The 23254-nt window shown below is 36.0% G+C and overlaps 1 protein-coding gene across 8 annotated transcripts in view; it reads right to left on the reverse strand.

Annotated features, from left to right (window-relative positions):
• Positions 1-1319: 1319 nt before the first annotated feature.
• Positions 1320-23254, reverse strand: part of ATF1 (activating transcription factor 1) — a 54317-nt gene continuing 32382 nt past the window's right edge. For 5 of the 8 annotated variants that reach the window (XM_032645932.1, XM_032645930.1, XM_032645934.1 and 2 more), the window contains 6 exons: positions 22718-22837; positions 20304-20404; positions 10677-10807; positions 7690-7872; positions 7445-7604; positions 1353-2861 (listed from right to left, as the gene is read on the reverse strand). In XM_032645932.1, coding sequence (XP_032501823.1) covers positions 2717-2861; positions 7445-7604; positions 7690-7872; positions 10677-10807; positions 20304-20404; positions 22718-22837 — 840 coding nt within the window. In that variant the 3' untranslated portion in view covers positions 1353-2716. Of the gene's footprint in view, positions 2862-4772; positions 4893-7444; positions 7605-7689; positions 7873-10676; positions 10808-20303; positions 20405-22717; positions 22838-23254 lie in introns of all 8 variants that reach the window. The other 3 variants (XR_004351795.1, XM_032645936.1, XM_032645935.1) reach the window with 3 other exon arrangements.

A 23254-nucleotide genomic window follows, 5' to 3' on the forward strand; every position in this document is an offset into this window, starting at 1 on the left:
TTTGATATGAGTCTGCAAGCAACTGATTATGGTCTGTGTGCAGTCAAACCTCTCTGCTAATGATAATCTGTATTGGCAGCCGCTCCCCAGTGCTAGTATCTCCGCCTCAGCTCCACCTCAGATCATCAGGCATTAGATTCTCATAAGGAGCACGCAGACTAGATCCCTCGCATGTGCAGTTCACATTAGGGTTTGTGCTCCTATGAGAATCTAATGCTGCCACACTAGATTCTGACAGGAGGCGGAGCTCAGGAGGTAATGTGAGCGATGGGGAGTGGCTGGAAATACAGATGAAGCTTCGCCCGCTGGCCGGCTCCTCACCTCCTGCTGTGTGGTCTGGTTCCCAACAGGCCATGGACCCGTACTGGTCCATGGCCTGGGGGTTGGGGACCCCTGCTCTGTTCAATAAAATTAAAGGGTTATCATATTTTATATGCTCAAGATGTGTTCCTGGGCAATAATGTATTTCCATCAATATAACAAATTAGTAAATTGATTATTTAAAATAGTAAATTGAACTAAGGAACTAATTTCTTTGGTCTGATGAATTTCTGAAGTCTAATAATTTCAGGTTTGTACTACAATCACCTTTAAAGTATAAGCCCCACACTGAATTCAAATTAGGAAAACATCTAGGAAGATAATTTGGTATGCATTTATGGAATCCTCAGTGGCTTGCCAATGCCTGTTACATATAGCTAAACTAGGTAACATTATCTAGTGAGCAAGGCCCTATACCAGCAATGTGTAGGCTGTGGAGAATTTACAAATATGTGTGGATGTCCAGTTGTTAAGGTACTAAGAGCTAGGCTACTGGAGCCAAACACAACACCTACCCAATATATTATCTTTTAAAACACTCTGGATATAACCCACTGACCCCATACCTCCTAATATTCTTTAGCCTAATGGGTGACTATTTTGAGACTCAGGCTTTACACAGGACAGGGATAGAAGTAATCCCACTGGTGATCAGACTTTATATTTCTTTACATAAACTACTGCCAAGTCAACAAAATCCCATTTTAAAAGATGCCGTTAATGAAAAATTTTACTAGGATTAATCACAAATTTATCTGTTAGGTGAAGATTTCTACATGACAGGCTCCTTAACCATGTCCTAAACACTTGTAGAACAAAATACTTAGATATCTTCAGTTTGTTATAATTGGTTCTGACTGAATCAAAACATATAAACATATCCCCTTCTTAAAATAGGTAGTATAGCCCAGATTTGTAAATTTATCCTCATTTTAAAACTAGAAATGCACTATAGTTAGTATAATTAACACAATGGCTATCAGGAAGCTTGTCATTCGTATATCAAGCAATATATTTTACATTCGGAAAACTTAATTTTTATCAAATGTCCTTTAATTTCATAGGCAACAATATGATACATATTGTATGAGAAGCACACAATAGTTTTGCAGTACAATTTCAAAGTGTATACAAATTGGAATACAGAGGTTAAACACTGGTGTGCTGACAGTATTTTTGAACTCTGGATAAACTGCATACAAAACTTACAATTCAAATATTAGCCAATCTGGAAACTTTACTTCCTATAATATAAAAATGATACTTTGAGATGCAAAATATTTTTTACTAACAAACTATATAAACATTTAAAATAATCATTAAAAACTCAACTTTAGAATTTATAAAGATTAGCTATAAAAATATATTGGCAGTCACATTTCTTATAAATGTACCATTCACTACATTACAAAATAGTCTCTCACATAAAATTGCCTTAGTAACTGTACTATTTTAGAATCTGATAAACCTTACATTAAACCAATGATAAAATCCTCTTGGAAAACTTTGGTATGCATCTTCAGAAGGCTTTTAAAATACTCTAACATCTCAAGGGCCTGTAAACATTCCATTCTATTAAAGCACAACAGAATAAGTAATGTATATTTAACTGCATACAGAATATAGAATCAAAAAACAATTTATTAAATATTTGTAGAAAATCACCATTCCCAGAGTAACCAAAAAACAAACCATTTAAAAGTATCAAGCTTTTAAACAATTCTCTTTCCATTCTGATAAAAAAATGTTACAAAAATCACCACACTCCATTCATGTACCTTAGATGCCTTTTAGGACAAGGCCTCGAAAATAGTTAACCCAGTCTCAAAAATCCTCTGAAGGCCAATAAACAAACTTTTAAAAACCCATTTAAGACCTGATGATAGAGCAAGTATACATAATCAGAACACATAGTTTATATATTTAGTTGTATATTAGCTTTTTTCTATTTGTAATTTAGAATTTATTGGCAGAAGTTGCACACACACACAATTGAAAAAGGTAAATTTTAGGAAATGGTAAGAAATGCAAACCTATAGGGTAAATTGATTTATTTTTAAAAATCTGATTTATCAAATTTCATCTTATCTGCCATTTTTGGAATATGACAACTATTGTTATTTAGAAAATTTGAATTTGTGAAAGTTCATTTCTTGTTTCTTGAGTATGTTTAATTTTTACAGAGCTTCCAGTTGTGCCAGTAACCTCCTTGAGGTCTTTTTCCACTTTATCCTCTGTCACCAGATCTCTTGCATAAGATATTTATCTTTGAGTTGCAAAAGCCTAAATAAAAGCTTCATTTTTGACCTTTTAATTCATAAAACTCCACTAAAAAAGAAAAGAAATTCCGTCTAATTTTTAGGCAAGTCCACAAAAATATTTTCTTTCTTAAGCATCAAACACTTTTATTAGAATAAAGATCCTTCAAAGTTTTCAACTCTTCTATTAGAGTTTTATTTTGATTTTCCAGGACTGCAACTCGATTTTCCAGACATTTCACATATTCTTTCTTCTTTCTGCGACATTCTCGAGCAGCTTCTCTAAATGTAAGCATTAAAAAAACCAATGTTAGAAAAAAGTTCACATTCCTTAAATGGTAAATGCACTTCAGTAATCTTCCCTGGTCATCATTTTTTCCTCATTAAAAAAAAATTAAGGTATAATCTGTATACAGTGAAAAACACAATGATCTTCAGTGCAGAATTCAATCGGTTTTGGCAAATGCATATATACCTGTATAACCCACCCACTCATCAAGACATACATTTTTATTGCCCCAGAAAGTTCCCTCATGCCCGTTCATCTCCCCAAGCAACTACTGTTTTGATTTTTATCACCATAGATGAAATTTTTCCTATTCTAGAACGTCAGATACCAGAGTCATACAGAATGTACTCTTGCGTCTCATCTCCTTTCACTCAGTATATTTGTGAGGTTTATCTGTGTTACTGTGCAGTGGTTTGTTCCTTTATATTGTTGGGCATATTCCACTGTATGAATACCATTACAATCTGTTGATCCATTCTCTTGGGCTGTTTTCTAGTTTTAGCTGCTATGCATGTTCTTATGCCAGTCTCTTTGTGAACATATGTCCCATTTCTCTTGGATAAATACCAAGAAATGAAATTTATGGGTCCTCTTATTAACTTTTGGCACATAGGCTCTCTCATTTTTATTTATTGAGTTTTAATTACAAACAGTGCTTTCATTCTCAGTTTTGTACATGTCCTGTTAGAATATTTCTATGGATTTACATTCAAGTTTTACATACATATAGAAGTAAAAAGTATTATTTTGAGTATTTTTTATACCATGGACTGTAGATATTATCTGCAACTTGCTTTTTTTACACATACTATTTTAATGATGTTTCTATTGATATAGTGGTACACAGTTCTTTGCCGTGTGGACATTTCATTGTTAATTAATTTTCACTTCCCTGACTACTAGTGTGATTGAGCATATTCTCAAAAATTTAACGGTCTTTCAGATCTGCTCTTACATAATTTGCCTATTCATACCCTTTTCCATTCATACATTTTGCCCATTTTACAATTAGAAATTATTTGAAAGATGAACAACCTAAGAACTCTCAGTGCATTATACACAGTAACCCTTTTTATCTGTTTCTACATTATTTTCTAATCTACCACTTGATTTCTGATATTTTTATTTCTTAATGCAATAAATGCTCTTTTTAAAACTCTTTCTTGGCTTAGATTAAAATGTGATATACTATGTATTTCTCTCTAAATTTTATCTTAAAGATTTTATTGCTTAATTTTCACAGTTAAGTCTTTAATCCATCTGCAATTACTTCTGTATATGGTATAAAATAGGAGTCCAATTTAATTTTCCTCCAGATGTGGAGTTGTGTCAGTATCATTTCAAAAATATATTCAACATTTTTTCAGTTGGGTTGTACTTCTGATTAATTCAGAAGATCTTTATATTTTTTTCAAACAAATCTGTTTGGTTTTGGTTAGATATGTTGCAAATATCTTCTATAGGTTTGAAGCTTATATTTTCATTCACTTTATCTTTTGATGAAAAGAAGTTACTCATTTTAATGAGGATTCATCAATTTTTCATGTTAATTATTTTGTGTTTATGTGTGTTGTTTTAAGGAATCTTCCTTATACTTGAAACCATGAGATTATACATTTTCATCTAAAAGTTTTTAAAATTTCACCTTTCATTCATTTAGTATGATTTTTGTGTATGGTGTGAGGAAGAAATCCAATATATTTTTTCACATATAAATAACTATCTTAGCACCATTTATTTGGAGTCCCTCCTTCCCCCAGTAATCTGCCCTACCAGGTTTCATGTATTCACAGATCTGTTTCTGAGCTCCCTACTCTATTTCACTGGTGATTTTGTTTATCTCAATGCCAATATAACATGATTTGAATTACCACAGCTTTAAACAAAACTTGATATCTCCTCACCTTATTCTTGTCTGGAATATTTTGGCTGCTCTTGGCCCTTTACTCTTCTACAAATTTTAGTATCAACTTGTCAATTTCTTCAAACAACCTGTTTGGGTTTTGATTGGAACTGCATTGAATCTATGGATCAATTGGGGGGAAAAATAGTCATCTTTATAATACTGAGTTTCCATATCTATGGACATAGTATATTTCTCCATTTATTTAGATCTTCCTTAATGTCTTTCAAAAACATTTTACAATGTTTTCTGTAAATGTCCTGGACAGCTTTTGTTAGATTTATTCTCACATATTTTATTTATTGATAATATAAATGATATCTTTTAAATAATTATTTACCAAACTCTTTATTGATGATGTGAAGAAATACAGTTTTTTGCGGTATGCGGGCCTCTCACTGTTGTGGCCTCTCCTGCCGCGGAGCACAGGCTCCGGACGCGCAGGCTCAGCAGCCATGGCTCACGGGCCCAGATGCTCCGCGGCATGTGGGATCTTCCCAGACTGGGGCATGAACCCGCATCCCCTGCGTCGGCAGGCAGACTCTAAACCACTGCACCACCAGGGAAGCCCTACAGTTGATTTTTGAAAACTGATTTTGTATCTAGTGAACTCATTACTTACAATAATTTTTCTCTAAGTCCATTTGGTTTTTTTTTTTAAATCAAGCAATCGTATAAAAGATAGTAATGGTTTCTATTTTTTTCATTTAAATCCTTGTAATTTCCCCTCCCTTTTCCTGTTTTACTAAACTGGCAAGGGCTTCTGGTACAAATGTTGAAAAGAACTGGTTCTTTTTCAGTTTCAAATAGTTTGCAGATAGATCTTCCTGGATATTCTAAGCAGATGAATATATCTTTGCTAATAATAATAGTTTTATTTTTCCTCTCCAATTTTTATCACTTTTATAGTCTCTTGAGCTTTGATGATTTACAATGACATCCTTTTTTTTAAATACAAAAGACATACTTCTTTCCCTCTCTCCACTAGATTACTAAGACTTCACAAAACTTGTTCTGTCGTCTGCTCTTTCTGCTGACTCTTGCTCCTGAAAGGCAGTGTGGGATTCCCTAAGACTTTGGACTCTAACACTTGGACCCATGAATTTAAACCCTACCCTCTATCAGTTACTAAGCAGTGTAACCTTGGTCAAGTAACATCTTCTCTAGGCCTCAGTTTCCTCATCTCAAAAAAATGGAAATAATTTTTTGTGACAGTTGCCTAAGGGGTTGGCACATATAATGGAGGCCTAATTCCTTGGGTAGCCTGATTTTTCAACTTATATTTGTTAGAACTCAATGTATGGGAATTCATTAGACCCTGTGTTGAAGTTGCTTTCTCCAATTGGGGGCACTAATTTTTTAAATTACAATTCTCAGCTTATGGATGTAGTACTTCTTGGGTCTCGACCTCGTGAAAAATAATCTGTGATCCAGTTCTCCAGCCTGCAGAGGCCCCAGGCTCTGTCCTGAGTCCCCTCTGCATACCAAAGCTATACCAATTACAAAGATCTGAATTTATCCCTAGGATATACAGGGGCTGCTTAAGTGCTTATTTAACATCATGGTCCTGGGCTTCTGGTTCGCATATCTAACCTCAATAGATTTCTCTTACTTTCTGCATGCTCATCCAGTCATTTAAAAGGATGGTTTTTATATGTCATCAAGCTTTTATTATGTAGCTGAGGGTTACATTGTCAGAAAGAGAAGTCACACTCTAGTAATTTTTAACAAGTCTTTTGGGTTTCCTAGGTACACAATCGTATCATCAGCAACAAGATACAATTCTTTTCTAATAATTTACATAACTTACTTCATTTACTTGTATTTGTTGGAACCTCCAAAACAACAGATGGTCCCTGCCTTGTTACCAAGTCATTTACAGTGATGCTTCCTCTTGTTTTTAGTAAAGAAACATTTTATCTTGAAGTAATTAAATGTATCCATCTGGTCCTTTTATGGTAATTTTTATTGCTCTAGAAAATTATCCTTTATTCTAATTTTCTAACTTACTGGAGAGGACCTGAAAATAGAACCTTTAAAAATTTGTTGTATCTGTGGCTATTTACCCTTTTTTGTTTCTAATATAGTTTCCCGGTGTCTTTTCTTTTCCCTTGAACACACTGCAGAAGCTACCCATCATATTCTTTTTCTCAAAGAACTAGGGATTTTTAATGCCTGATGTATATGTAGTGCATATAGCAATGTTTAAAATACATCCAAAACAAACAAATGTTTCTGGGGGTTAAATGACTACTATATTTCATGATCAAAATTCATTTTTAAGAGCAATTCTGTATCCAGAAGTATATTAGGTATTATGCAGAATCCTACTAATTCTTGCCTATTCTTACTCTGGTCAACAGCAAGCAGCAAATTATTATTTTCACTTAACTTTGTCATCTGAATAAGAACAAAATATATTGTTTGAAAAGTCTTGCTTAACAGTGCTATTCAAAGGACACAATAAAAATGGAAGAACTCTAGGTCATATATTAAATAAAGAAACTATGCAAAGGGACTCACTGATCCACTAGACATAATCTAAAACTCTTAAAATAATGTTGACATAATCCCCTCTCCTTGTTTCTAATATACAATCTCAGTTAATATCTGGTTATATTTTGAGATTTATAAAAACATTACCCATTCTGATAGTATAATTTTACTACCTACCTATTTTTCATCAACCTTATTTCTCTTTTCAGTTGGGGGTCATCTGTCTTAGTTGTCTGAGATGTAAGGGTTACGGGAGATGTCATCACCACGGTTTGTGGTAGCGAAGTAGCTGAAGGTGTGGTACGGATCTGATATGTCTGCATATCTCCTGATGCAGCTGTGTGGTCAAAAGAATGAGTTAATTTATAAGTGTCTTTGAAAGTACTTTGTGATGCTTTCCATAGATACTTAAGCAAACTTACTTTGTACAACCACCTGGTTGCTGGGCACAAGTATTTGCTGTCCATCAGAGGTCTGTGCATACTGGAGAATTGTTGTACCTTGTTGAGTACTGCCTGAATTTGTCATGGTTAATGTCTGAAGCCCCTGTACTCCATCTGTGCCTGGACTGGCCAGCTGTAAGGCTCCATTTGGGGCAATGGCAACTTAAACCAAAGAGAGAACATAGCTAATATAAGGCTGTACAACACACTAATGACAAAGGATTGGCAAAAAAAAAAATTTGCTATTTATTAAAACAGGTTTAAATGCAATTCCACTCGATAACTGTTGACTACTTTGGGTGAGCTATATGTAAAACAAGTAAAACGGCATTTCTTCAGAAAATTTTGTATTTCAGATGCACTAATCTTAAATTTAGTCTCAGACTGTACAATAACTGATTGGTCAAAACCCATTTGGGGCTCTATAGAGCATTCCATGCTAATTGTTAATGTTGTCACAGCAATTTTGGGCCATTAGAAGAGGGTACCACCAATGACAAACTTTTAAAGGAAAAATAAGTAGTAGGAAATATTAACATAGTTTGTAATTTTTATTTAAAAGCATTAAAAAGATTGTATTTTAAAATATTTTTGAATAGGTAAGTGTGCCTATGGCAGAAAATTCAAAAAGGATAAAAGGTTACATAATGAAAAAGTAAATCCTCATACTATTTCTTAGCTCCACTCTCTAGTGGTGACCACTGTTTCTGATTACCCTTATCCTTTCCCTACTACCACACAACAAATATTCCCATATACTTTAATTTATAAAATGACTTTAGAAGTAAAGACATTAAAATTTTTTAGGGGCTTCCCTGGTGGCGCAGTGGCTGAGAGTCCGCCGGCCGATGCAGGGGACGCGGGTTCGTGCCCCGGTCCGGGAGGATCCCACGTGCCGCGGAGCGGCTGGGCCCGTGAGCCATGGCCGCTGAGCCTGCGCGTCCGGAGCCTGTGCTCCGCAAGCGGGAGAGGCCACAATAGTGAGAGGCCCGCGTACCGCAAAAAATATATATATATATTTTTTAGATTCAGAGATTTGTTTTAAACTTATACTAGGAATTACTTTCAGTCTCCTTCCCTGCAACACACATTACATACATATATAAATATGTATATAAGAAGTCCCATTATCCCTATTTATTCCACTGTCCACTCCCCACCCCCCTCCTGAGGTAAACATTATTTTGGTGCACAACCTTCCTAATCTTCTCCTGTGCTCACACAGATTGATATATAAATATCAAAATAGGTTTATTTACACACATTATAGATACACATCTTTTGATGTTAAATATACATGTTAATACAGAATATTTTCGTTTTTGCAACCTATCTTCCTGTACTTGCTTAACATGTGTATTTACCTGGTTGAATTTACTTCTTTGAAGAACTCAACTGTACTGTTCAATACAGTAGCCGTGAGCCATGCGTGGCTATTTAAATTAACTAAAATTAAAATAAAAAATGCAGTTCCTCAGTCTCACCAGCCACATGTCACGTGCTCAGTATTCACATAGTTTAGCAGCTACTGTACTAGACAATGCAAATACAGAACATTTGCATCATCAAGTTCTACTGGATCATGCTGCCCTAAATATGACTTGTACTGTACTTACTTCAGTTGTAACATATGAAATATTAGCCCAAGTTTCTTTGTAGTTTTCATAATTCTAATTTTTAATGGGTTTAGAATAATAAACCATTTAATATATCATAACTTTTAACTTGCTAATATGCTGCCTTAAAAAATTTTTTTGGAAATAGCAATACATGTATGTGATTAAAAAAAAAAATTCAGTTTTGTTTAAAATGAAAAGTGAACCTCCCAATTGCCTCTGCTCTCTGCTCCTAAGTTTCCTTCCTTGCAACCGCTATTCCCAGTTTCTTATGTGTCCTCACAGAAATATTCTACATATATTCTTAAAATCATATATTCATAACACATTTTAATGAAGGCCTACATGCGCCAGGCCCTGTATGCCAGGGTTATAGTTGTGAACTTACATTCCTTGAGAACAGATCATAAATAAGCTAATCTATAATTATATACATTCTATAATTAAGCTACTATATTTTATGGCATTTATATGTAATTATAAAAAGTGAGGATGTAAGGCATGTGAGGATCTGGTGAAGAACGCGCAGGTAGTAGGGATGACACCTCCGAAGATCCTGAGGTAGAAACAAGCTTCATGTGTCAAGGAACAGCAAGAAAGTCTGTGTGGCCAGAATGGCATCAAGTGGTAGGAGATGAGATCAGAGTGGCAGGCAAAGCCAGATCCTGAATGTAATGCTTTGTGGGACCTATTCTAAAGTCACTGGAAGATTCTGAGCAAGAATGGTGTGATCTAACTGACATTTTAAATAAATTGCTTTGGCTGAGATATGGAAAAGTATTAAAGCAAGAATGGAAGCAAGATGACCAATCGGATACTGCAGTAATTCAGATGAGAGTGTAGACTGAGGTGGTGGAGAGGATGACTGGAGATGGTGACAGGTGGTCAGATGGGACACCAATAAAACTTGAAGAACAGGGGTTAGGAGAGGAGGGAGAGATTATCTACAAACGGACACAGCACAAGTGAATTTCTTGGGGTGATGGAGTGTCTTGATTGTGCTGGTGCTTAGACAGCTCCATGCATTTGTCAAAACTCACAGACTTATACCCTAAAGTAAGTATATCATTTACAAGCCGTGTGTCACTTACAAGCTGTATGACTTCAGGGATATTATCTGACTCTAAGCCTCAGTTCCCTCATAAATTGATAACTGCCCACCTCACAACAAAGTTGTTGTAAGGAATAAATGAGATAATACTGAAAAAGAACTCTGCATTATTTCTGGCTCAAAATGTTATCCTTTAATAATCATCACTATTAAAGTATGACAGTTTACACACCACTTCTTCAAACAGAAAGGTTAGTTTTTGTGTGTCTATCGGGTGGGAAATTTATTCCTATACGTACTGTACTGTCCGGTGCTAGTCTGATAGATGGGAGTTGGAACAGACATAGAAGTGACAGCAGAAACTCCAGGATTTTCTCCGTCTCCTTTTCTGCCCCGTGTATCTTCAGAAGATAGGTCTTTCAAAATTTTTCTGTGAAAAATAGAGCTCTATTATTACTGTTGGTGATGAGGACAGCTTTACAAAGAAATTACTAAACCTTTTAAATCTCAGGTTAAAAATACAGTAACCTGGTAGACACCTAAACTCTTATGTCAAGGAATCCTTTGTTTAGCACATACTGTGTTTTAGCACAAACTAGACTTTGTTTATTAGCAGGCTGGTTATATTTTAGTTTATGACGACATGAAAAGAGACACTGAGCAAATACCCATACAGAGTGCCTTTCAATATACAAGGCCCTTGTAGAGGTATAAGATGTCTCCTTCCCCTACAGGAGAGATGGCTCCATTGTGAGGTATTTCATTAATTAACAAAGTACTATTCATTTTCTAAATAGTGTCAGTGACCTTTATTAAAAAGATTAAATTTTGGACTTCCCTGGCGGTCCAGTAGTTCCAGTGGAACAATCCGTGCTTCCACTACAGAGGGCACAGTTCGATCCCTGGTTGGGGAACTAAGATCCTGCATGCCAGGTGGTGTGGCCAAAAAATTAAAATAAAAAAAAAATACTACTATAAAGACTGGTGGTTGTCAAGGGGGAGTGAGGTGGGAGAGGGATGGATTGGGAGTTTGGGGTTAGCAGATGCAAACTGGTATATATGGAATTGATAAACAACAAGGTCCTACTGTATAGCACAGGGAACTATATTCAATATCCTGTGATAGACCATAATGGAAAAGAATATGAAAAAGAAGGTATATATGTATGTATAACTGGGAGGAAAACCCCATTTTCCTAACTTTGATGGAAAGTACAAAAAAATACTACTATAAAAATGCAGAGTTATCAGTGATAAATAAAATTGCTTATTTTAACAAGTACATTTGATTCCACAGGCATCCCTCAGACTTGGTTAAAAAAAAAAAGGGACTCATGGCAAGAATAAGGGGATGGAAAAAGATGCCTTGCTGAGAAGAAAGGTCTTCCAAAACACAGCTGGGGATGGAGGGAGCATAATTTTGTTTCTGGGGAGAAAAAGAAAAGGAAAAAAATGTTTACTCAAGAATTCTGTGTTTATTGTAGAAAAATCAGAAAACCTGAACTACTTGTGTGGAAACAATAATAAAAAAGAATCACAAAGGAAAAAAAAAAAAACCCTCAGCATTAAAAGGGATCTTTCATGTTATCTATGCTAACCCTCCAGCCAGTGGAGGAATTCTCAAGCATTGCTAACAGCCTCTACTTCCAGGAATAATTCATCTACAACTTCCAAAAAGCAAACTATTCAATTTTTGGATGGTTAGAGCTCATCCTTATTTAGACTCAAAGCTAATTCCACCCAGTGAAGCTAGAGAAAGTTAAGCTTTACCCTAATTGGATTGGCCAAAAAGTTCATTCGGGTTTTTCATAACATCGCACAGGAAAACCCGAATGAACTTTTGGGCCGACCCAATATATCCATGTCCTTCTTTGCAATATTTGACAACTGCTACAGGTCTTCTTTATTGGAGGCCAAATAATTTTAGATCCTTCAGCTGTTCTCTTACCACACATTGAAGATCCTTCTCCAGCTTGGTCTCTTTACTCTGGACAGTCTTCCCAAAAAGACCTGCAAGTGTAGACTGTACTAACAGAAGTCCCACACAGAGAGCAAGAGAGGTGGCAGTCCTATAGGACTCTGTGTTAGCCATCTGTAGAATTGTCACAGTGGTTCCTAAACCGGCTTATGTACCAGAATCAGCTGGAGAGGTTTACTGAATTCAGATTCCCAACTGGTAACCCTAATGATTGAGTGGACAGAGCTCCAGAATCCATTTAACAAGCTGCCTGCATGGTCTTAAGCAGCCAGCCTCGCATGAGACTGTGGAATGCTGTGGCCATTTCTTTTTCAATTTTAAGTTATGAAACATTTTGAGCATAAAGAGAAGTACAGAAAATAAAACACCAATGTACCATGTACCAAGAACCATTAGATGGTATTTTGCCATGTTTGCTTTAGATATCTCATTTTTAATAGGAATTAACTTACAGATACACCAAAATGTCACTACCAACTCCTTTCCCTGCTCTTCTCCCCCCTCAAAGAGTACCATTATCTAAATTGTTGTTTACCATTCCCATATATATTACTTTATTTTTACTATATTTTGAGATATTATTTGCCACTGTTTTGCATTCTTCCTCATCCTCCTGCCTCATTCTCGGAGAACCTTAGTCTTTTGGACTTCTCTTTATCTCTATTCTTTCTAATGAGCTCATCTGTCCCATAGGCTTGAATACCTTGTGTATACCGATGACCCCTCAAATGATATTTCCTCAACTTCTCTCCTTAACTCGAAACTCCTATATCCAATTGTGTATTGAATACTTCCACTCAAAAGGCATCTCAAACTTAATACATCCAAATCTAATGTCAGATATCCTTCCACCGCTTGCAGTCTTACCCACGTCAGTAAATATCGACTGTTTTTCAAAAATTTTGGAGTCATTCTCTCTTTCTCACAACCTTTATCCAATTCACAAACAAATCCTATTGTCTCTGTCTTGAAAATATATCCAGAGTCTTACCCACCCTCATCACCTCCACTGCTACACCCCAGTCCATGCCACCGCCCTCCTGACTGAACAGGAGTAGCCTCTAACAGTTCCTCCTTTAGTCTGCCCTTTCCTTGCTACATTCCATTCTCCACACCAATCATCAACAACCAGTCATCTTTTTAAAATGTCAGTCAGATCAAGTCACTCATCTGCAGTGGCTCCCTATCAGAATAAATGACACAGTCTACAAGGCCATAACTTGTCCCTGTGACCTCCCCAACCTCATCTCTGACCACTCTCCCCTTTATATTCACCAATCCCCCCATCTTGCTACCGGATTATCAATTTTACTAATTCTTTTTCCCCCAAAGAACCACCTTTCAGTTATATTATCTCTATTAGTTTTCTCTTTTCAAGTTCATTGACTTCTCTATTTTTCTCCCCTGGCCGTGCCATGCATCTTGCAGGATCTTAGTTCCCTGGCCAGGGATCAAACCCGGGCCCCTGGCAATGGAAGTGCAGAGTCCTAACCACTGGACCACCAGGGAATTCCCTGATTTCTGCGCTTAATCTCTATTATTTCATTTCTCCTGCTTGCTTTGACCTTATTTTGTTTTTCCCCTAGTTTCTTAAAGTGGAAACTTGTTGATTTGAGATTTTCCTTCTTTTATAAGTTTGTATTTAATAAGGTAAATTTTCCTCTAATTATTTCCCACTGGTTGCAGCTCCAGATTTTGATATTTTCATTTTTCATTAAGTTCACAGTGCTTTCTAATTTCCCTTAAGATTTTCTGTTTGGTCCATGGATTATTTCTAAGTGTGTTAATTTCTGTATGTTTGGAGATTTTCCTGTTATCTTTCTTTTACTGGCTTCTAGTCTAATTCAAATATAAAAGAACTTTGCACAATTTCAATTCTTCTAAATTTGTTAAGGTTTGTTATGATCCAGGATGTGGTGTTTCTTGGTGAATGTTCTTTGTGCACGTGGGTAAAGTGTTCTAAAAATGTCAATTAGATCCGACTGGTTGATTGTATTGTTCAGTTGTTCTATAATCTTGCTGAATTTCTGGCTACAAGTTCTGTCGGATACTGAGGTAGGTGTACTCAAATTTTCAGCTATAACTGTGGATTTATTTTGCTTTCCAGTTCTGTAAGTTTTTGATACATGTATTATGAAGCTCTGTTGTTAGATGCGTACCTATTTAGAATTGTTATGTCTTCTTGGTGAACTGACTCTCTCTTTATCTCTGATAATCTTCTTTGCTCTTAAGTCTTATTTTGTTTGCTTTTTTTTCTTTTCTTTCTTTTTTTTTTTTTTTCAGTACACGCGCTTCTCACTGTTGTGGCCTCTCCCGTTGTGGAGCACAGGCTCTGGACACGCAGGCCTAGCGGCCATGGCTCACCGGCCTAGCCGCTCCGCGGCATGTGGGATCTTCCCGGACCGGGTCACGAACCTGTGTCTCCCGCATCGGCAGGCGGACTCTCAACCACTGCGCCACGAGGGAAGCCCTTAAGCCTTATTTTGTATGATATTAATATAGCCCATTTTCTTTTGATTATGTTTTTATTTCTCTTGCTTATACATAAAGCAATAGTAATAATGGCTTATAAGGTATGTATGTTCAGTATTTTGAAGAACTGCCAGATTGTTTCCACAGCCACTGCCCCCCTTACCAACACCTATTATGGGTTTTTTGTTTGTTTTTGTTTTTTAGGCATCCTACTAGGTTTGAAGTCATATCTCATTATTTTGATTTGCATTAACCTAATGACAAATGATGTTGATCAGTTCTTATTGACCATTTGTATATCTTCTTTGGAGAAATGTTTATTCAAATCTTTTCTTCATTGTTTCACTGGGGTTATTTGTCTTAACAACATTTAGTCTTCCAACGGATAAACATGTGATGTCTTTTTGTTTAGATTTTTAAAAAATGTCTCTCAACAAGGTTTTGTAGTTTTCAATACACAAGTATTATACTTCTGTTTTATATAATTTGAATTTATAAATTTAATTTCAAGTATTAAAGTATTTAATACATTTTATGTTATTTTAAGTAGGACTGTTTTCTTAATTTTATTTTTGGATTGTTTATTGCTAGTGTATAGAAAACCAATTGATTTTGTATCCCACAACCCTAATGAACTTATTTATTAGTTCTATTTTAGTGGATCCTTTGGGATTTTCTATATATGAGATCATTGTCATCTGCAAACTTTTATTTCCTCCTTTCCAATATGCCTTTCATTTCATTTTCTTACCTGATTTCCTGAGTAAAATGTTAAGTAGAACTAGTGAGAGCAGACATCCACAGCCTTGTCTTGTGCCTGATCTTAGGGGGGAAAACATTCAGTCTTCCACCATTAAATATGTTAGCTCTGGGCTTTTGTAGATGCACTTTATCAGGCTGAGGAAACTCCCATCTATTTGTTTGATGAGAATTTTTACCATTAAAGGGTACTGGATTTCATCAAATGCTTTTTTGTGTGTCTGTTCAGATGACTATAAGTTTTTTGTTTTTATTCTATAAATACGATGTATTACATTAATTGATTTTCAGATGTTAAACCAATTTTGCACTCTGGGATAAATCTTAATTATGGTGTATAATACCGTCTATATGTTGTTGTACTTGGTTTACTAATATTTTCTTGAGGATTTTTGTGTCTATTTATAATCTCTGTCTTTTAGTGAGTTTAAGTCATGCTGTCTTAATATAACTACTGATATTGGTTGATCTACCATTTTATTATTTGCTACCTTTTAAAAAAATTCTGCATTCTTTTGGGTTAAGATTTTTCAAAACTCTAATATATCTATTGTGTATTTGACTAAATCTCTTTGTACAGTTTCTTTAGTAGTTGTTCTAGGTGTTACAGTATAGATGCCTAGTCTACTTATAGTCACTATTTTATCCCTTCAAGTGAACCTTAGAAAGTTTACCACCATATTAAATCTCTTTATCCTCCCCCATTAATGTTATAGTTGTCTTACATATTAAAACTGCCTACACTGAAAACCCCATCAGACAGTGTCATTTTTTTCAACCATCAAACATATTTTAAAGAATTTAATAGGAGAGTAGTCCATTATATTTGCCCAGATCTTGCTGTTGCCTTTACTCATTCCTAACCTTCCAAGTTTCTTTTGGTCTTAACTTTCTTAGCAGTTATTTTAGAGCAAGTCTGCTGTCAATGATTTCTCTTAGTTTTCCTTTATCCGAGAATACTTAGTTCACCTCCATTTCTGAGGGTTATTTTCACTAGATAGAGAATTCTGGATTAAGTTTTCTTTAGCACTTTAAAAATGCTATTTCATTTCTTCTAGCTTGCACAGGTTTTGATGAGAAATCTATAATCGTTCACATCATGCCCTTATAAGTGGTGTCATTTTTCTCTGGCTGCTCACAATATTTATGTATTTTTCAGCAGTTTGATTATGATATTATGTCTGGGCAGGGATTTCTTTGCATTTTATCTATTTTAAGATTTGCTAAGCTTTTTCAATTTGTAGGTTTCACCGAATTTGGGAACATTTCAGCTGTTATTTCTACAAGTATTTTTTCTGCAACATTTTTCTGTTCTATAACTCAAATGACACAGTTTAGATCTTTGGATATTGTCTCACAAGTCCCTGAGAACTAGTTACTTTTTCCAATCTCTATTCTTCAGATTGGATAATCTCCATTGAACTATCTTTGAAGTTGACTAACTCTTTATCTCTGTTCTCCTACTGAATCTGTCCAGTGAGGTTTTGTTTCTGTTAGTGCATTCAGCTCTTAAATTTCTATTTTGTTCTCTTTATAGCTTCTGTATTTTGCTAAGAGTTCCTATCTTTCCATTCATTTCAAGAGAATTCGCCCTTACTTGTTAGTTAGTTAGAACATTTCAGTAATAGCTCTTTTAAAGTTTTTGTCATATAATTCCAACATCTGGGTCATGTAGGAGATGGCATTTGCTTATAATCTTTTCCCTTACAAGTTAAGATTCTTCCAAGCTCTTTGTATGCCATGTAATGTTAGACATTTTCAATATTATATTAGACTCCTGTTTAAATCCTATGGAGAATTCTTGATATTCTTGTTTTAGCAGGCTATCAGCCTGGTTGTGTCCAAGCTGCAAGTTCTGACCAGCCTTCTGTGGGTCGTGGTTCCATCAATTTAGTTTTCAAAGACTATGCAGTGCTATTCAGATTTGGTCCATGTGTGTACCATGTTTGGAACTTGAGCTATGATCTGTCCTATGTATAGTTCAGTTCTCAAAGTCTGTATATGCTAGGAAAGTCCATTTTTATTCCTTATTTGCTAAAAATTTGAGTGGGTGCTGAATTTTATCAAATACTTTTCTGCATTTATTGAGTTCATTGTATATTATTTCTGCTGATTCTCACTTATAATGGTTTATTTCTTTGTATGTTTGATGATTTGTGACTGTAAATTCATATTTGGTTGATCCTATCTTTGGTAATTCGGAAAGCTTAACTTGGGGAAACTCTGTTTCAGGTACTCTAGCCTGCTGTAGGGATCTCAGCTTAACACAAAAATCTCAGGTTCGTAGTCCCTTCCTGCAGTAGACCTAAAGTAATGGGTGTACCTTGGTCTTCATGCTTGCTTCTGCTTCCCATTCTAGTTTCAGCTCATGTATTTGTATGTATATGGTTTTATGTTTATTAGGGTAGGCTGATAAGACATTTCTGTTGTTTCCTATAAATGCACAATTCATTAACAAGTATTTATCTAGGAGCTAAATAACTGTTTTGTGCCGAAAGAGCCCCACTATTTGGAAATTAAACTTTTTATCTGTATTCTTTTGCCAGTTACCTCTAACAGTCTAAGGTAAGTCTAAAGGTAGTCGATGTAAGACTCCAGTAGACCATTCCTGTCTTATATATTTCTGCCTGATATATTTCTTAGCATTTGTTTTTAAACTACCCAAATTAATCAATCATTATTAGTATTATTCTAAAAAGTCAATGGTAACTTAAATGAATGTCTTGGTTCACCATTCTTTCTTATATTCACGTTCCTTCTGTTTGGTTTCATTTTCTTCTTCCTGACATGTACCCTTTAGTAATTTCTTAAATCAGTTTGAAATGATTTTAACTTCACCATTATTTATGAGTGATTGTTCAGGTGGGTATATAATTCCAGGCCAACTGTTATCTTCTCTTGGCATTTAAAGATTTTAGTCCATTGTCTTCTAATATTACCATTCAAAAATCTGTTGTCAGCCTAATGGTCACTCCTTTCTAGGTAATTTGTCTTTTCTCTGTGGAAGCTTTTAAGATATTATTTTTATCTTTGGTGGCCTCCAGTTTTGCTTCATAAGATACATCTAGATGTAGGTTTAGATTAACTTACATGGTTGGAACCTTGCTTTCTAAGGCTGAGAAATTCATAATGGATTACTTTTTTTTTTTTGGCCACACCGCGTGGTATGTGGGATCTTAGTTCCCTGACCAGGGATCAAACCCATGCTCCCTGCAGGGGAAGCACGGAGTCTTAACCACTGGACAGCCAGGTAAGTCCCTGGATTATTTTTTTATAGTTTCAAATTGAACTCATTTTAGTAGGCTTATTTTTCACCCCCCCCCCCAAAAAAATTCACAGACAAAATTTTTTTGTGTATTCAATAGCGTCCCAATTCCTTAACATGGTAACAAGGTTCTAAGTAATGTGGCTCCTGTTTACCTTTTCTTGCTAAACCACCCCTTCCTCCTTGTACCTTAAAATTGCCAATTCCCAGAACAGGCCAACCTCTTTGATATCATACAATCTACCTTTCATTACACACTGTTCCCTCAGCCTAAGAAGCTCTCTTCCTGCCTTACAAAACCCCTCCCTGCTCCTGGCTCTCAGAATTTATCAGATTGATGATGAACTAAATTACATCTTTTTTTTTTTTTTTTTTGCGGTACGCGGGCCTCTCACTGTTGTGGCCTCTCCCGTTGCGGAGCACAGGCTCCGGACGCGCAGGCTCAGCAGCCATGGCTCACGGGCCCAGCCGCTCCGCGGCATGTGGGATCTTCCCAGACCGGGGCACGAACCCGTGTCCCCGGCATCGGCAGGCGGACTCTCAACCACTGTGCCACCAGGGAAGCCCTAAATTACATCTTTTATGAAGTCTTTCCTATTTCTTCCGTCAGGCAGGAATGAATACACCCTATAAAAAGTTCTCTCATAACATCAAAAACCTTACTGCATTTGTCTATGTGTTTCAAAAGAGCATTTCATCCTTTTCTGTCTCCCTTTCCTCCCACCATCTAGTCATCAGGTTTGGTCAGTTCTACCACAGAAGTGTCTCAGATCCAGCCATGCCAAAGATACCACACTACCTATATGAAAACACCCAGATTATTTCAAAAGCTTTCTGTCAGTTAGTTGTACTACTTCAGCTTTCTGTTCATTCAACAAGTAATTATTAAGCATCTACTCTCATCTGGTCATTCTGCTAGGCCCTGAGGTGACAAAAAATAATAATGCACTGGCCATGCCCATAAATAAACTGGAATTCCAGTAGCATGAGATAAGTACTATAATAGGGGTTAGTAAAAAGATGCCACAGAAGAAAGACCTAACCTGGTCTTGGGAGGCTGAAGAAAAAGTAAACAGAGAAGGTTTCCAGGAGGAAATGAGGCCTAAAGTATGTGCAGAATGTAGAAGAATGTGTTTCAACAAAGGGACACACACACACAAGGGAAAGACAAAGGCTCAGAGCCAGGAAGCTAAGAAAGGGAACACAAAGTAGTTTAATTCTTTCATATTACTATTAAAGTTAGTAAACATGGATATCTAATACTTTGCCAGAAGATGAGTCTAAATTCCTCTCCAGCACAGCAACTTGGGCCCTTCAAAACCTTGCCCTGTCTCTCTTAACACTTCCCTTCCTATACAAACACATGCTCCTTCTTGATATAATTTGCTTTGCCAGCACCATTCCAACTCACATGGTAATATAACACATGCAGGGTTTGACACGAGTACTCACCTGTAAGATGGGCGCCGCGCTAGGATCCCGTGGGTTTTCTGTGAGGAGCCTATGCTGTCAGATGAGTCCTGAGACTCTTCACTTTCTGATAAAGATGATACCTGAAAAACAGCACTGGTTTTACTATGATGAACAAAGCAGGTAGAAAAAGAATTAAATTTAATTTTTACTTTCAGAAAGAATGATCTCTCTTCTGCCACCCAAATTCCTTTGTCATTAAATCTAAGGTCTAAAAGAAAGAAATAAAAGGAAAAGAGAAAGTTTATTTCAGGAGCCCAAACTAAAGGAACATACAACACAGCAGGCTTAGAACTAAGAAGAAAGTCTATCCCCCAAATAAAGCAATACTACTTCACTAGAGTTGTAAAGATCAGTCTCTGTACTGATGCACATTATTCAAAGGTTTTTTTTTTTATCATTAATGCTGTCTGATTTGGATTTTGGACATGCCAACTTTGAAATGTTATCAGATATCCAACCAATATCTAATTATTAGATAATGAAATTGAGGAGACTGCTGAATATACAAGCCTGTGAGTCAGGGAAGGGGTCTGGGCGAGGCATATATTGGAAGTCACAGCTCTTTAGATAGTCCTTAAAGCCACAAGACTCAGTGAGCTCAATAAGGGGATAAATATAGGACAAAACCCACGGACACTCTAGCAGTAAGAGGTTGGAAAGAACGGGAGGAACCAGCAAATGAGACCAAGAACAAGCCACCATGAGGAATAACTAAATGAGCAAGGTGTCCTTGGAAAACTAGCGAAGACAGTGTATTGAGGAAAAAAGAATAATCAACCACGTCAAATTCTGCTAGCAGGTGAAGTAAAACAAGGACTGAGAACAAGCATTAGATTTGGCAGAGTGGAGGTCACTGGCAAGGGCAGGTACAAACACATGCAACTTTAATATCTGTAATAATTAGCTGTATCTCACTTCACAGTTGAATGAGTTAATACATGTAAAGCACTTAGTGCACGGCACAGCACAAGCACACAGTAAATGTTAACTCTTATTAATAATAAACCTATTAAAACTAGTTACTACAATAACCATATGCAAGTTTTAAGTTATAATATCTTACAATTGAGGAAACGAGTTATTTTCAATTTTTAAAATGTATTAAATTTCTCAGCATTTTTCTGAAGTTGCACTGTGACACCTGACTTCATCTTCATTAAAAAAAATAAACAAAACAGGCTTCTAGAACAGCCATAAATTCTCTACATTGCTTACTCTCTACAGAAGGCCTTCCCCTAAACTATTTAGACTTAGATCTTAAATTTCCAGAGAAGCTTGTTTTACATTCTATAGTCTCCTTCAAAAACAAGTTCTAGTGTACTTCTACTTTTTTGTGTCTTATATCTTTGTCTTTAGGTAGGAAAGAAAGATCACAATCTGTAATAATTAGGAAATAATCCCAGTAACAAATAATAAAGTAATAATTAAGGAAGATCTGTCACTTCTATATTTCCTCATGCACCACAGATATGCCATTTCTTTTTTTTTTTTATTTTTTTAATTTTTTTTAGATATGCCATTTCTAATCTAAATATTAGCTGTTTTCCCTGTCTGTCCCTAAATTTACTCCAAAGCCTCCCACTGAACTCAAGTAAGAAAATCATTTCTAAAACTAAGAGATTCCTTATAACTAAGATCAAGTATTTCTCTTTAATAACAGCACTAATAAGAGTAAAATCTTCATATAAAAACTCAAAAATCCATGCAGCAGTCACCTTTCATATCGGAAAAAAACCAAAAACAAAGACAAAAACAAAAAACACATAAAGATGCAGTTCTAGAGCTGACAACACTGCCAGACACTGTATACATTCAAGAGGAAAAAATGAGTTATACAGCTTTTCTTCCAGGATAGCTGCTTCTAAAAATGAGAGATGACCAAAGGCATTCTGAGACTCACAGGAGCCAGAAGATAAAATGGGGAGAAAGAGTAAAAAGAAAAGGAACCCAGGATGGCCTTTTCCTCCCTACTGTTGTCAGGTGTAAATATGAAGGTAGACAGATGTAAAGAAGAACTTCACTATGAGAGAACTTCTTTTATTTGATCACCATAAAGCATAAGGTAGGTACTTTCTTAGTTTGCTAAAATGCTCACATCATCACCCTTTCTTCAGAATTCTCTTTTTCATGAAGGATACCACTAGGATAAAAAGGTGCTTTCCCTTCAGAAAATCTTTCACTTCCTTAAATTCTAAGCAATAACTTCTTCCCAAAATTGCCTTATGTTTTTACCAGGTAGTATATACATGAAGCTAGAAGTTCTAAAATCTAATTTCTAAGACAACTCTATTATCTTGTTTTACAATATTATAACTATAGCAACTTCAGTGTGTCCAGAAACTCAGGGTTCAGAAGTCCCCTCTCTCAACCACTAAGTCTTTGAATTTCTGTACCGTTTGCACGTGTGGTGGGTGAATTACAGAAGACTGAGCTGTCTGGATGACCCCCTGAACCTGTACTTGCTCTCCAGGAAGAGGTACAATTGTCACTGGCGCAGATCCTCTTAATGACATCTAAGAACAAATAAAAATTCAATTAACATAATATAATCATACCTGTGCACGTAAGAAAGCTGAGTTCTTAATACTGGAAAATACATTTCAGAGCTTATTATATTTAACCACATCTATTAATCACATATTAGGTATCTTCTGTGGGCAGGAGACCGCATTAGGGGGTTGAGAATACAAGCTAAACAAACAATAAGAGCTATACGATAAGCAGAGAAGTAGACAGCACTGTACCGTGGGAGCAAAGGAAGGGTGCTACTTCAGCTAGGTCTTGAAAGATACACAGTTCCCTGAAGGTGTGCTTGGGGGACAGGGTTGGAAGGTATTTGGGGCAGAGGACCTGATTGTGTAAAAACATGGTGGCTTTTCAGAACATGTCATTCTGAAGATATCTGGTTAAAAAACAATTAAGAAATCAAG

Source organism: Phocoena sinus, chromosome 10, assembly GCF_008692025.1.
Source record: "Phocoena sinus isolate mPhoSin1 chromosome 10, mPhoSin1.pri, whole genome shotgun sequence".
NCBI lineage: Eukaryota > Metazoa > Chordata > Mammalia > Artiodactyla > Phocoenidae > Phocoena > Phocoena sinus.